We start from the raw sequence: 15,771 nt of genomic DNA on the forward strand, positions 1-15,771 counted from the left end.
TCCCTCCCTCCCTACAGGCGATGAACTCCGTATTCAAAACCATCCTTGACCTGACCTATCCCATCACCTCAATGTTCACCGGCGCCGCCTTCAACACCAGCATCTCCAAAGTGTTCCAGGACAAGCAGGCTGAGGTGAGAGGTCACACTGTCTGTCAGTGCTACTAGAGATGTCTGTCTGTGAAGGAAACTGGGCTAGGTTCAGTCGGCAAACCTTGTGAACAGTTGCAGATAGAGATGTCTTGAATAGAGCTGACGTTGATGCCTACTCCACATTTTGGAGAGGCATATTTGTTCTACATAATATATATCCGTCTGAACGTTCCTTATTCCAATTCATATGGAATGTGTGGTCTATGTATCCATCAGGACCTGTGGTTGCCGTACTTCAACGTGACTACTGACATCACGGCGTCTGCCATGCGTGTGCACCAAGACGGTGAGTGACAGGCAGCTAACCGCTGGCCCCTCCTTCTCTCTGCTCTATCGCTGTTTAGAAATGGACGACTAGATTTCGAAGTTGTCTTGACCGCACTACAGAAGTAATTGTCCTAGTTCTATGGGATTTTGAGTAGAAATTGGATAGCTGTTAGGAAAACTCCAAGCAGTCAGACACACACACACACACACACACGTTAGATATGTATTTTATTTAGATATATACTCCATATGTAACGCTATTTAACTCAATCCACTCACGCTGGTACGGCCCAATATGACCGAGAACTAACGTGGGATTGACATGATCATTCATTCCTAATGTCATTCGGCGTTTGACGATAACAGCTAGATCGTTTAGATTAGAACGCCCTGGTTTTACTGTATCAGAGTATGGGTTATGAGACTAAAATCCCAGCCCCTTAATTGTAAATTTTACATTTTTATTTTATTTTAGTCATTTAGCAGACTCTCTTATCCAGAGCGACTTAGTTAGTGCATTCATCTTAAGATACCTAGGTGGGGTGATAATTTGGCGTTTTAGATCAATTGGTGCGATTCTGCATGCGTTTCAGCTGTATAATACTAATCGGGAGGTCATACAGCTGGTATGCTAGAGCAACATCCTCTGTTCCCTGCTTGTTTAATATGTTCCTCCATTGACTGACTGACTGACACTTAATATATGGATTGTGTATGTATGTCATGACTGACTGAGTGAGAAATGCACTACCACTAATGCAGCTAGAATAGACCTAGAGGCTGGGGGTACGACCCCTGCTGACCTCTTGGGGTCAAAGGCCTCACCTTTTGGCTTGTGGAAGGAAACCTACCCCCCCCCCCCCCAAATCCAGTCTTAGCACATGTTGCATGCATTCGTTATCACCGGTAATGTCCACTAGTTTGTAAGAGCAAAGGCATTTAAAGAAAGTAACCTATAATGTTTCATGTTATTTATGTACTGATTTTAGGCCACATAGGCAAATGTAGCAAATGAGTCCTCCTTGATCCTGGATTTGGGGTGTCATAAGGTTGTGTGGTCCTCCAGTCATATGTTCAATGCCTGTCTGCACTTGGCATGTTTACTAACGGCGAGAGCAAAGCTTTACAATCCTCTCTCTCTTTACCAACCACCTTCCTCCTCCCTAGTGTAATGTCACTTCCTGTTGACGCAGCCTAGTCCACTCCCACTGCTCATCTCTATTGCTCTCTTTCTCAGGTTATTCCTCCTACCTTTCTCACATCTGTTTTATGTTTAAAACGTGTCTTTAAAACAACACCAAACAAACCATGCCACAGTGACTTCCCTAATGTTCATTTGCTCATATGGGGACACTTTCACCATCTGCTGTATAGGCTTACTATTAGCCTGGTCTCAGATCTGTTTTGCCATCTTGCCACCTCCAAAGGTTATTGTTGGGTAGATGGCACAAACAGATCTGGGGCCAGGCTAGTGTACTATAGATGTAGTGTGCTAGTCGCTTCCACCCCTGTCCGCGTCAACAAGTAGGATCCAGAACACTCTTCATTTGCTTTACCCCTCTGCACCCTTACGCCTCTCCCTCCATCCCTCCCTCGCTTCCCATAGTTTCTCCCAATGTGCTTTTCTTTCATACAGCTCTAAATTCCCATTACTGGAGGCTTACACACAGGAATAGAGTGAAGTTGCCCCAAGACGCTGATATTGGGTCAGTTATGTATTTCCCCCAATAATGGTTAAGTTTAGTATTGGGGGAGGGGAAGCTCTGAGAGGGCAATTTCTGAAGCTGAGTACGTTTTTTTTAACGCAAGGACTTTGTGTTCGCGGTGGCACTATTTAGTTTATGCAACACCCCGTGTTTCCATAAGCCAACCAATGAATCTTAGTCTCTTCGACGTTGTGTAAATGTAGCATCATTTAGTCTTTATTTTTTTAATGTTACGCTAGTCGCAAGATGGCGGCTTTTAGAGCATGGTCATAGGCATCAGGTTTATAGATTGTGTGTGTGTGCTAGCTAAATCTCCCTGGCTTGAAGATGGATCTTCCTTTTCATCTTTTTCTAACTCTTACTTCTCTCTTTCACTGGTCTCCCTCTATCACTCTCTCTCTTTCGATCCCTTTTTCCGAGAATGTTGGTGCATTTTGTAGTAATTTTCTTGTTTGTTGTCGGCTGCTATCTATCTAACCAAGCTAATAATAATTCTTACGCTCTAAACAAAACACCAAACAGGACAACTGTGGCTGTTGATAGCCTGGGAAAGAGTAGAAATACACTGAGTGTACAAAACATTAGGAACACCTTCCTAATGTTGAGGTGCATCCCTTTTGCCTTCAGAACAGCCTCAATTTGTCGAGTCTTGGACTCTACAAGTCATGGACTCTACAAGTAATGGACTCTACAAGGTGTTGAAAGCGTTCCGCAGGGACATTGGCCCATGTTGACTCCATTGCTTCCCTTCGTTGTGTCAAGTTGGCAGAATGTCCTTTGAGTGGTGGACAATTCGTGATACACATGGGAAACTGTTGAGCGTGAAACCCAGCAGCGTTGCAGTTTCTGACACAAACCGGTGCGCCTGGCACCTACTACCGTACCGTACCGTACCCCGTTCAAAAGCACTTACACTTTTTTTTGTCTTGCCCGTTGGCACACGTACACAATCCATGTCTCAACTGTCTCAAGGCTTAAAAATCATTTTCTAACTTTTTCCTCCCCTTCATCTTCACTGATTTTGAAGTGGATTTAACAAGTGATATCAATAAGGGATCATAGCTGTCACCTGGTCAGTCTGTCATGGAAAGAGCAGGTGTTAATGTCTTGTGCACTCAGTGTATGCAGGTCTCCATTTTCCAATGAGGTTTCTGAACTAATACAGGATTACGGTGTTTGAGTGGTTTAGGAGAGTAAATGGATGACACCATTTTAACTATTAGTTTGAAATTATGTGTAATATTAATGCTGTGATGCTATTTAGTTATTTTCTATCTGTATTTAAAAAATGTAATTGTCATCTACAGTCCTGTCTGTGCTATCTGTTTTAGTTCTCGAACTGGCCTCTCTGGTTATTTACTTCTCGAACTGGCCTCTCTGGTTATTTACTTCTAGAACTGGCCTCTCTGGTTATTTACTTCTAGAACTGGCCTCTCTGGTTATTTACTTCTAGAACTGGCCTCTCTGGTTATTTACTTCTAGAACTGGCCTCTCTGGTTATTTACTTCTAGAACTGGCCTCTCTGGTTATTTACTTCTAGGACTGGCCTCTCTGGTTATTTACTTCTAGGACTGGCCTCTCTGGTTATTTACTTCTAGGACTGGCCTCTCTGGTTATTTACTTATAGGACTGGCCTCTCTGGTTATTTACTTATAGGACTGGCCTCTCTGGTTATTTACTTCTAGGACTGGCCTCTGGTTATTTACTTCTAGGACTGGCCTCTCTGGTTATTTACTTCTAGGACTGGCCTCTCTGGTTATTTACTTCTAGGACTGGCCTCTCTGGTTATTTACTTCTAGGACTGGCCTCTCTGGTTATTTACTTCTAGGACTGGCCTCTCTGGTTATTTACTTCTAGGACTGGCCTCTCTGGTTATTTACTTCTAGGACTGGCCTCTCTGGTTATTTACTTCTAGAACTGGCCTCTCTGGTTATTTACTTCTAGAACTGGCCTCTCTGGTTATTTACTTCTAGAACTGGCCTCTCTGGTTATTTACTTCTAGGACTGGCCTCTCTGGTTATTTACTTCTAGGACTGGCCTCTCTGGTTATTTACTTCTAGAACTGGCCTCTCTGGTTATTTACTTCTAGAACTGGCCTCTCTGGGTATTTACTTCTAGGACTGGCCTCTGGGTATTTACTTCTAGGACTGGCCTCTCTGGTTATTTACTTCTAGGATTGGCCTCTCTGGTTATTTACTTCTAGGACTGGCCTCTCTGGTTATTTACTTCTAGGACTGGCCTCTCTGGTTATTTACTTATAGGACTGGCCTCTCTGGTTATTTACTTATAGGACTGGCCTCTCTGGTTATTTACTTATAGGACTGGCCTCTCTGGTTATTTACTTATAGGACTGGCCTCTCTGGTTATTTACTTATAGGACTGGCCTCTCTGGTTATTTACTTCTAGGACTGGCCTCTCTGGTTATTTACTTCTAGGACTGGCCTCTCTGGTTATTTACTTCTAGGACTGGCCTCTCTGGTTATTTACTTCTAGGACTGGCCTCTCTGGTTATTTACTTATAGGACTGGCCTCTCTGGTTATTTACTTCTAGGACTGGCCTCTCTGGTTATTTACTTCTAGAACTGGCCTCTCTGGTTATTTACTTCTAGGACTGGCCTCTCTGGTTATTTACTTCTAGGACTGGCCTCTCTGGTTATTTACTTCTAGGATTGGCCTCTCTGGTTATTTACTTCTAGAACTGGCCTCTCTGGGTATTTACTTCTAGGACTGGCCTCTGGGTATTTACTTCTAGGACTGGCCTCTCTGGTTATTTACTTCTAGGATTGGCCTCTCTGGTTATTTACTTCTAGGATTGGCCTCTCTGGTTATTTACTTCTAGGATTGGCCTCTCTGGTTATTTACTTCTAGGACTGGCCTCTCTGGTTATTTACTTCTAGGACTGGCCTCTCTGGTTATTTACTTCTAGGACTGGCCTCTCTGGTTATTTACTTCTAGGACTGGCCTCTGGGTATTTACTTCTAGAAACATTGCGTTATGTTACCTGGCCATGTTCACTGAGGGTTTTAGATTGTATACGTCGAGCGCTCTGGACATGTTTTGCCCCTTTTGTCTCCTGCTCTTTTCTGTCCCTCACTCTCTCTATATCTGGCCATCTCTAGCTCTGTCTTGCTCCTAGGTTTTACAAAATTACGGAAACTTTCCAAAGTTCTCAGGTTTTTCAGAAATCCCGGTTGGAGGATTCCCAGAATCAATTGGGAGTTCTTCAACTGGAATCTCCCCAACAAATACGGGAACTTTGGGAACGTTTCTGACAATGTGGAACCCTAATCTCTCCTCTCTCCTTTGTCTCTCTCTCTGTCTGTCTGTGTGTGACGTGGGGCTATTTGTCCATGTTTGATGTCCCCTCTCCATCTTCCATTCTGACAGGCTCGCTGTGGCGCTATGTTAGAGCGAGTGCCTCCTACACCCCCTATTTACCTCCCCTCTGCGACCCCAAGGATGGCCACCTGCTTGTGGATGGTTGCTATGTTAACAATGTCCCAGGTCAGAGTTCAAAGTTCAAACCTCGACCCGTCTCAACCCCAAAAAGGAGTGGTCGAAGTTGCTCCTGACCACTGATACAGGGTCATATTATTTTCACCCACCTGATGGTTGATGTTAGGATTGGGGTTATGTCATCTGATCCCAGATCTGGGGTTAGGGGAAACTTCTACCTTAAGCTCCTTGAAACAACCGACAATCAACCACTCCCTCCCCCTCATGTTCCGTCTCACCTTAACCCCACCTGACCAGTCGGACATTGGGAACCCATGGTTTGGAAGGAAAGTTAGGCTAATACAGTGTATATTTCGGTGTGTGAGTGGAGGGGATGCAATGTTTCGCTCCCCTACACCCAGAACCACCCATTCTTAACACCAATACTTCTCTATTCAATTTGGCTTCAATAGTTCACACTCATACACACGACAGTTACGAATTGGCTTTGTCCCGCCCCCCCAGTGTCAGTAAGCCCCTCCCCATGCCTCCGGATTGGCAGTGAGGCTCTGCTCATGCAGGTACATATCCATGGGTCAGACAGAGAGGTGCATGATGGTCCTGCTTTTGGTGCCCCGCCCCCTCCCTGTTTTTGGTTCTCCATGCTGCTCCACTTCATCTCCCGAGTTCTCCTGCACTTGGCTGGTATACTACACACCAAGTGTACACTCACTCGCCTGCTTCGTCCTGAGCATGTTACACAGGCTTTTCCCTGAGGCCTTTCCACGCAGCTTGCTGCTTGTCGTTTCCCACGTTCTAAAGCTTGGGCCTCAGTCACTCGTTTGTCAGTGTAGGTCCATAGGTTGTAGCTTTTTTCCGTATTGACCTTGCTATAGGAACACAACATGTAGCGTTCTCTTCAGGGTTTTGAAGCTGATCCTATGGTGTCGGGAAATAAAGGTTTTGTGTTGAGGTCAGAGAAGGTCACCATATAGGCTATTTCATGTTTTTGTTTTGTTTTTGTGGTCTGTAGTAGTTTTTTCTGTGTCCATTTGTCTGTCCGTTCGTCCATAGCTTGATCCCATGTCGTCATACCGAGCAGTGCTTATGAATGGCTTCTGTCAACCAACCATTTGCACCCCCCCCCCCCCCCCCCCCCCCCCCCCCCCAGCAGCTACACCTCCCCCTGTCTATGTATGTGCATGTGTCCGTGTACTGTACGCATCTATATATTGATGTATTGATGACAGTGTTGCTGATGCTACCCGTTTCCCTTTAGCTTTTTCTAGCGAAATGCCAAAAGTGTTCTGGATCCTACCAATGCCCATAGACGAACATACAGTTCCATCACTCTTGTCAGTGAAGGGCTTGATTCAATCCTGACTATGCGTTTTCTTAGTACTTCTAAGTCCAGAACTAGTTCAGTTCAATGATTCCACACTGAAATTCTTCAGTCTCGTATGTCCCCTTCAAACTCCACACACAGCGGCATCCTTTTGTTCCTCTGGTGCTCCTTCTCCTTCCAATCCATGCAGCGCCCAACCTCCCCCTGCCCTCTGCTGGCCCGGAGTGGTATTACAGGACCACAGCTCTGGGCATGGCTGGCTGGTTGCCCCTAACATGTTCACTAGTGTCTGAGAGATCTCCAAATGCTGTGACCAGACTACCAACCTCCAGTGCTCCTTGTGTCTAGTTGGGGAGTCAGGGAACTGAAGGCTAGGTTTAAAAAGGTTCCTCATACCTGTATTTTTGGGGATTTTTGTTTTCTTTCCCCTTTATGTATGTTTTCACCAAGTGCTGTAAAACACACCACTTTTTATAAATGGTTCTAAAAGCAAAAGCTTCACTTTGGCTCGATAACCTTTCACAAGGGTTAACTCACAAGGGTTAACTCACAAGGGTTAACCCACAAGGGTTAACTCACAAGGGTTAACCCACAAGGGTTAACTCACAAGGGTTAACTCACAAGGGTTAACCCACAAGGGTTAACTCACAAGGAGCATAAGGTTGTGGTTGGGGACAGATTCTGGAGATCGAACCAACCCTTGATACTCTGTGGCTGCACCCATACCCCTGTACCCTGTGCCTAGACCTGACACACACACACACAGGTCTCTGTGCATGGCAAGGTGTTTCAGGGGATGCAGAAGCGATTTGAGAGGTTGGGCAGCACCACATTCACATCCCGTGGCTAACCCTTTGGCGGTTACCCACCTCTGGGTTAACCAATTGGGATTGCATCCCTTTGGTTTGGGGCCGTGGTCTGCTGCCAAAACGCATGACTAACCTGAGAAGTTACGCCAACATTATTGAGATGTTATCCCCTCCCTCCCCCTGGGTGTGGCTCACAGGGTCACTGTGGCGCTATGTGAGGGCGAGCATGACCCTCTCAGGGTACCTGCCGCCCCTCTGCGACCCCAAAGATGGCAACTTGCTTATGGACGGGGGCTACATCAACAACCTGCCAGGCAAGTAGATGAGGAGGAGAACAGGAAAGAGGGAGGAGGGAAGGGGTAGTAGGACAGTTATTTTAGTTGGGGGGGGGGGGGGGGGGGGTTGAGAAATCATCCATGGGTCGGGGCTGTCATTGACGATGGTGAAGAGGACAGTTTGACCGAATTCAGTTGCTTTTTCTACCATCTGAGCAGTGGGAATGAGCGTTCAAGTCATTTCCATTGTCAAAATGTTCAAATTTAATTTGCCAACAATCTTTTCAAAATTAATGGCTTCTGACTGAGGGGGGAAAACAAATATGTAAATGAACCCCGTAGTGTATTTGAAATTGGTGTGTAACATGCTTTAAGCTCAGGATAAATCTTTCCTATCAGATGGGAGAAAATACAACACAGAGCGTCAAGTGTGTTAGTGGTGGTGGACACTGGCGGTACAAAGTATCCCATTGTCCAGTATCCACAAGCTTTTTAAATCAGCACTAAATCAACAGAGTTTCAGAATGCTATGTGTCTGTCAGTCAGGCTTCCTGGTGTCTTACTGGCTGAGAACATCTAAAGGGGCGGGGCATACCGTATTCCTCAAATTATTGGGGTGTTGATAGAGTTGTGATTTAGGCAACTTAAAAACGGTATATAGTTAGCGTTCTCAATTCCATAAAACACAACAAAAGCCCATGCTTCTAAATCAATGACTTACTAGACACCAGTCGGCTCTGACAGTACATTCCCTTCCAGTTTGAATACGAAACGCAGTATCATGTCCCTCAACAAACTGGTATTCAATAGGATGTTACCAATTTGGGAGTTCTACCAAATGGAGGTACTGATTGCCTGTTGCATTCCAGCTGGGGAAAAAAGACAACTTGGGGAAAAAAAAAAAAAAAGTTCTCCATGCTACTCAAATGTCTCTCTTCTCTCTATGCTACTGTTACCCTCTTGGAGGTCGGCATTGTAGCGTGCAGAATAAAAATAATGAAACACAAAACCATGTTTCACAAACCTGATGAAGTTGAACATCATCCTTTTCTATTTTGGGTGATTTTAGGTTTATTTAGATGTGGAATCTCCTTGTGGTTTGTGCCATATGGTCGGGTGGCTTCGAGGTCTACAATACGTGTGATTATTTGATGATGTGGGTGGACACACCCACAGAGTTGGACCCAGTGTCTATCGGGATAAAGCAATGACTAGTCTCACATTCTACAAGGCAGAAGAGACGCAATGCCATAGTTACCATCTAGTGTTTATGATGGATTTAGATAGCTAGTACCCATAGAACTAACGCTAATGATAAGTTTAAACTCTTCCAAATTTAGGCGTGGTTAATTTTTTACATTTTTGTAATTTAGCAGACGCTGTTATCCAGAGCAACTTACAGAAGAAATTAGGGTTAAGTGCCTTGCTCAAGGACACATTGACAGATTTGTATTCGGCTCGGGGATTCGAACCGGCGACCTTTGGTTTACTAGACCAACACTCCAAACCGCTAGGCTGCCTGCCAGTTCCTTGAACACATTGGGTCAACACTGTGGAGTGTACTGGTGAGACCTGCACCCTTCACGGGGTTACTTGGTCTCAAACCCTGTCTGGGACTCGCACCATAAACACACACCAAGGCTGCACTATCAACCATGCAGGAGTGAACAAAACGTGGAGATAAGAATTCACCCAAACATTGGGACCATCAGGAAAAATGTTGAGGTGCAGTAGGGCGATATGAGTAGATGCACTGTATACAACTGGAAATGAAATGAAGTTTGTGATTATCCAGTTGATGATAATCCAGCCAATTGGGATGTCTGTTTCTGGTGGAGTGAGTTTGAATATGGTAATAAAGTATATGAAGGACAACGTTCCTATTAGGAGATAACCACAATAACCCCAGACTGGGTTTTCCTTATCGTCCCTGCTGCCGGCTCGTGTACGTGTGTGTCTGTGTGTGTGTGTGTCACAACGTGACGTCCCACAGCGGACATCGCGAGGAACATGGGCGCCAAGACTGTCATCGCCATCGACGTAGGTAGCCAGGACGAGACGGACCTCTGTAACTACGGCGACAGCCTGTCGGGCTGGTGGTTGCTGTGGAAACGGATCAACCCCTGGGCAGAGAAAGTGAAGGTATGATGATCAATGCAAATGACCCCATACAACGACACGCGCACACTTCCATGCACACTCACACATTCTCACACCCTATCGTCTATACTCACCCAGGTTCCAGACATGGCAGAGATCCAGTCCAGGCTGGCCTATGTGTCGTGTGTGCGTCAGCTGGAAGTGGTGAAGAAGAGTGCCTACTGCGAGTACATCAGACCACCCATCGACCGCTTCAAGACAATGGACTTCGGCAAGTTTGACGAGATCTACGTGAGTTCCACAATTCCCTCTCAACACCTCTCTCTGTCTCGTCTCCTTATGCAGGCTCTGGGATATGTTGAAAATGTATTTTACATTCATATTCTCTTAGAGAAAATAAAATGTTAGGTAACAGCTGACATGAAGTTTGGTAAGATACGGTCTCCTGTTCATAGCTAAAGAATCACACGGTAAAATACCATCTTTGTAGCTTGGTCTCCACCAGACTCTGTTGCTACAGTAGCTTGTTAGTGTACCACATGGTCTGTTACCCCAGGCTAACCTGTCCTCTCTGTCTGTCAGGATGTGGGCTACCAGCACGGCAAGCTGCTCTTCACCGGCTGGGCCCGTGGTGACATCATCGACAACATGCTCAAGGACCACCGCTCGGCAGACTACAACGACAGCAAGACCAAGACGGACGTGAGTCACACACACACACGTCACAAACTTTACCTTCACCATCTCACAGCTGCTCCACTTTACATTAACACACAGTTACATTTCTATAACGTTATTATAACCGTCTTTACATTATGACCTTCTCCTAACATAATATTTACCTAACGTTATTATAACATTCCCATGACATTCTCTTGTTTTAAGCTGTGTTCGTTGTTACATTTTACACTAATTTTAACATTCTCGTTAACATAATGACATTATCTTGTTTTTATTCCAGTCCTGTACGTGTCCAGGGTCAGACTTCACTGACCTGGCTGAGATCGTGTCCAGGATTGAGCCAGTCCAGACCTACGTCGATCCCGACGCTGATGCTGCTGAGGGTAAGAGGCTATTATAAAGTGGAAAATGTACTGAAGTCTGGTCGAGCAGTAACCCTACTAGCAACGTCGATAAGGGTTTGAGCATTTCCCCTTCCTCTCTGTTTCCCTCTTTACCGTGTCTTGACTCTTCCAAGTGTCCTGCAATCAAATAATAATCACCGCTCCAGAGCCAGTGTCCATGAAGCCTGTCAGATTAGGATTGCTGATCTAGAATCAGGTTTGCCTTTCAGATCATAATGAATAAGATTTATTTGGAAAGATCCTAGATCAGCACTCCTACTCTGAGACTATTTGTGAATACAGGCTCTGGTCACCTTTAAAAAATATTGAATGTATCTTTACTTAAATTGGAGCTCCTTTACGATAGAATATACATGGAGAGAGACACTATATATACAAAAGTATGTGGACACCTCTTCAAATTAGTGGATTCGGCTATTTCAGCCAGTCTCGTTGCTGACAGGTGTATAAAGTCTGCAGACCAACATTGGCAGTAGAATGGCCTTTACTGATGAGCTCAGTGACTTTCAACGTGGCACCGTCATAGGATGCCACCTTTCCAACAAGTCAGTTCGTCAAATTTCTGCCCTGCTAGAGCTGCCCCGGTCAACTGTAAGTGCTGTTATTGTGAAGTGGAAACATCTAAGCGCAACAACGGTTCAGCCGCGAGGTGGTAGGCCACACAATCACACAGAACGGGACCACCGAGGGCTGAAGCGCGGAAAAATCGTCTGTCCTCAGTTGCAACACTCACGACGAGTTCTAAACTGCCTCCGGAAGCAACATCAGCACAAGAACTGTTCGTCGGGAGTTTCATGAAATGGGTTTCCATGGCCAAGCAGCCGCATACAAGCCTAAGATCACCATGTGCAATGCCAAGCGTCGGCTGGAGTGGTGGAAAGGCGTTCTCTGGAGTGATGAATCACGCTTCACCATCTGGCAGTCTGACGGACGAATCTGGTTTTTGCGTATGCCAGGAGAATGCTACCTGCCTATAGTGTCAACTGTAAAGTTTGGTTGAGGAGGAATAATGGTCTGGGGCTGTTTTATAGCCCCCTGTTTTAGTTCCAGAAAAGGGAAATCTTAATGCTACAGCATACAATGACGTTCTAGACGATTCTGCGCATCCAATTTTGAGGCAACAGTCTGGGGAAGACCCTTTCCTGTTTATGCATGACAAAGTGAGGTCCATACAGAAATGATTTGTCAAGATCCGTGTGGAAGAACTTGACTGGCCTGCACAGAGCCCTGACCTCAACCCCATCGAACACCTTTGGGATGAAATGGAATGCCGACTGCGAGCCAGGCCTAATCACCCAACGTCAGTGCCCGACCTCACTAATGTTCTTGTGGCTGAATGGAAGCAAATCCCCACAGCAACGTTCCAACATCTAGTGGAAAGCCTTCCCAGAATAGTGTAGGCTGTTATAGCAGTAAAGGGGGGGCACAAATCCATATCAATGCCCATGATTTTTGAATGAGATCTTTGACGAGCAGGTGTCCACATACTTTTGGTCATGTAGTGCATCACATAGCAATCTTCAGTCTTGTTGCTTGTGCTACCGTATGGCTGGTCTCTTTCATAGTGCATAACTGTGTCTGTGTGTCCCACAGCGGGGGACGAGTCGGACTGCCTGACGGAGTATGAGGAGGACGGGATGGACACGGTGAGAGAAGAAGAGGAGGAGGAGGAGGAAGAGGAGGAGGAGGAGGAGGAAGAGGGGGAACAGGAACTCGATGACCTCTCCCCCGGAGAGTGGGGCCAGAACGGAGTCTTCCAGGCAGTACGTGTAACACACAGACATCATAGACTCTCACTCACACACTCACACACCCTGCTGTTAGTAGTGACTGTCTGTGTGTTGTTCCTCTAGGATGTGGAGAAGTCAGTCCGCCAGCGGAGGAAAACAGGTGACTCCAACACCTACTCCGAGCTCTCCGACTGCTGACAGGAGGAGAGGAAAAATGAGAAAGACACAGGCTCTGGGTCCAAAAACTAAGAGGTGGAAGAGGAGAGTTGGATGTCGGGCAATTTCTGCAGATACTGTAGCTTAAATACTTATTTTTTTCCTCAACCCTAATCTACCACGCTTGATTCTAGTAATTAGCTGGTTTATCAAATACATCAGGTTAGTTCCATCAAGGGTTGAAAACCTACAGGAGAGCTCTCTAGGAACAGTGATGGAGAGCCCCGCTCTAACCCCTGACCCTTAACCCGGAAGCCCTTGGACCACTGGTGCCCAGTGTGACTTGGACCATGAATGGACCCTCTCCAATCTGAAGATGGACTCGACTGGGACCCCACCACTCTGTTTCCCTCCCACCACTCCACTCCTGCCAAAGCTGAAAAACTTTTATTGGGGTGACTAAAGGGTGTCCCTCATACCACAGGGAACACATTAGTACTTGGTTGAAGTTAAACACCTGGTCTCTTTAAAGCGTTCAGCTCCAATGCTTTGGCCCTATTCAGACTGTCTGTCTGCATGTCCTGTCTGTCCATAATCAGGAGAGATTATCATTGATGGTACACTGTTCTCTGTTCAGACACACATGGGTATTACGTGGATGGAAGTTGGAGAGAGGTGTGTGTGTGTGTGTGTCATTACGATTTATTCGCTAGTAGTAGTATTGATGTTGAATGGAGAGAGAGAGATGTAAAAGACTGCTAAAGAAATGAGAGGTACAAAACCGCTGCTGCACACAAACGGTAGAAAGACTGATGTATACTGAACAAAAAATATAAAGACAACATGCAACAATTTCAAAAGTGTTAGGGAGTTAGTTCATATGGAAATCTGTCAATTGAAATTCATTAGGCCCTAATCTATGGATTTCACATGACTGGCCAGGGGAGCAGCCGGGGAGGGCATAGGTCCACCCACTGGGGGGCCAGGACCAGCCAATTAGAATAAGTTCTTCCCCACAAAAGGACTTTATTACAAACAGAAATACTCCTCAGTTTCACCAACTGTCAGGGTGTCTGGTTTCAGACGGTCCCGCAGATGAAGAAGCCGGATGTTCAGGTCCTTGACTGGCGTGGTCTGCGGTTGTGAGGCCGGTTGGACGTACTGCCAAATTCACAAAAACAACATTTTAAACAACAACTTTAAATTCTCTGGCAACAGCTCTGGTGGACATTCCTGCAGTGAGCATGCCAATTGCACACACCCTCAAAACGTGAGACATCTGTGGCATTGTGTTTTGTAATAAAACTGCACATTTTACTGGCCTTTTATTGTCCCCAGCACAAGGTGCACCTGTGTAATGATCATGTTTTTTAATCAGCGTCTTGATATGCCACACCTATCAGGTGGATGGATTATCTTAGCAAAGGAGAAATGCTCACTAAAAGAGATTTTAAACCAATTTTTGCACAAAATTTGTGAGGCTTTTTGTGCGTATTAAGAATGTCTGGGATATTTTATTTCAGCTCATGAAACATGGGACCAACACTTTACATGTTGCATTTTATATTTTTGTTCAGTGTACATTATTGGATGTTGAAGTAGGGAGGTGAAAATGTGTAGAGGAGAGGTGTGTGTGTGTCATTGGTTTCCACCATGCTTGCTACTACTGTATGCTGCTTGTTTCAAGCAGAGGATAACAATGCCTTTTTAACCTGAATTTAATCGTTTAAAAACGATGGAGAGGGGAGACTTTACCAATGGACCTTTTAGTATAGAAACCCCCCGCCTCTCCCTACTTGCCTAATGCTTGCATGGGGTCCTGTGTACTCCCTAACCAACAAGTGTCAAACTCATTCCACGAAGGCCAAGTGTCTGTGGGTTTTCGCTCCTTCCTTTCACTTGATGAATTAAGGTCACTAATTAGTAAAGAACTCCCTCCATGGATTGAGTTTGACACCCCTGCCCTCAAATAGTCACAGAATAATTCAGTCTAATCTTAGTAATAACTATATATACATGATACATACTTTACACCTGTTAATACTCATAGAAATGATTTATTATACACATATTTATGTCTGTTTTTCTGCTGCAAAACTTGGGACTCTTTTCACCTGAGAGATGTCCTTCCTAAATCCATTCAAATGTGCACTGAATGTTTTTTGTTTGTTGCCAATTCATTGTATTTATTTGTTTTGCTTGACCACTGGCTTTTTTTAAAGCCTTTTTTTTTATCACTGAACAAAAAAATCCTAATGGAAAATTCTAATTACGGACATGAATAATGAACTGTACTGTCCTTTCTTATTAGCTTGGGTTTTGCTATTTTGCACTGATGAATATAAAGAATAATTCCTTGGTTGGAAAGGAGGTTTGTTTTATTTGCATCTTCCTTAAGATGCCCTATGGAGACAGGATGGTATGGGATGTCATTTCAATTTAAAGAAATGTTAAAATGCATACTGAATAATAAATCTAAATTATAATGCAAACATTTGTTTTTATTTTATAACAGGTAGTGGAGAGGATTTCTCCTGTAACTCTACTTTTACTGTACCTGTAGTTTCTGAAGTTGTCCACAGGAGGGAGCCCTGTTCATTCAACGTGATGAGAACCCCAACACTACTCTACTGAATCATCATAGTTTGCCAGCGCCACACCTCCCTCTCTCTCTACACAGCAGAGGAGGATGTGCAGAAACACGTCCAGAA

At 45.0% G+C, this 15,771-nt stretch overlaps 1 protein-coding gene across 4 annotated transcripts in view; it reads left to right on the forward strand.

Moving 5' to 3' along the window:
* Positions 1 to 15,552, forward strand: part of LOC110485795 (patatin-like phospholipase domain-containing protein 6) — a 37,619-nt gene extending 22,067 nt beyond the window's left edge. The window contains exons 26-35 of one of the 4 annotated variants that reach the window (XM_036940440.1): positions 18 to 134; positions 369 to 438; positions 5,513 to 5,629; positions 7,912 to 8,028; positions 9,983 to 10,131; positions 10,228 to 10,380; positions 10,672 to 10,791; positions 11,051 to 11,153; positions 12,768 to 12,937; positions 13,028 to 15,552. In XM_036940440.1, coding sequence (XP_036796335.1) covers positions 18 to 134; positions 369 to 438; positions 5,513 to 5,629; positions 7,912 to 8,028; positions 9,983 to 10,131; positions 10,228 to 10,380; positions 10,672 to 10,791; positions 11,051 to 11,153; positions 12,768 to 12,937; positions 13,028 to 13,102 — 1,191 coding nt within the window. In that variant the 3' untranslated portion in view covers positions 13,103 to 15,552. The remainder of the gene's footprint in view (positions 1 to 17; positions 135 to 368; positions 439 to 5,512; positions 5,630 to 7,911; positions 8,029 to 9,982; positions 10,132 to 10,227; positions 10,381 to 10,671; positions 10,792 to 11,050; positions 11,154 to 12,767; positions 12,938 to 13,027) is intronic. The other 3 variants (XM_036940442.1, XM_036940441.1, XM_036940443.1) reach the window with 3 other exon arrangements.
* Positions 15,553 to 15,771: the final 219 nt, after the last annotated feature.

This window comes from Oncorhynchus mykiss, chromosome 13, assembly GCF_013265735.2.
Source record: "Oncorhynchus mykiss isolate Arlee chromosome 13, USDA_OmykA_1.1, whole genome shotgun sequence".
Lineage (NCBI taxonomy): Eukaryota > Metazoa > Chordata > Actinopteri > Salmoniformes > Salmonidae > Oncorhynchus > Oncorhynchus mykiss.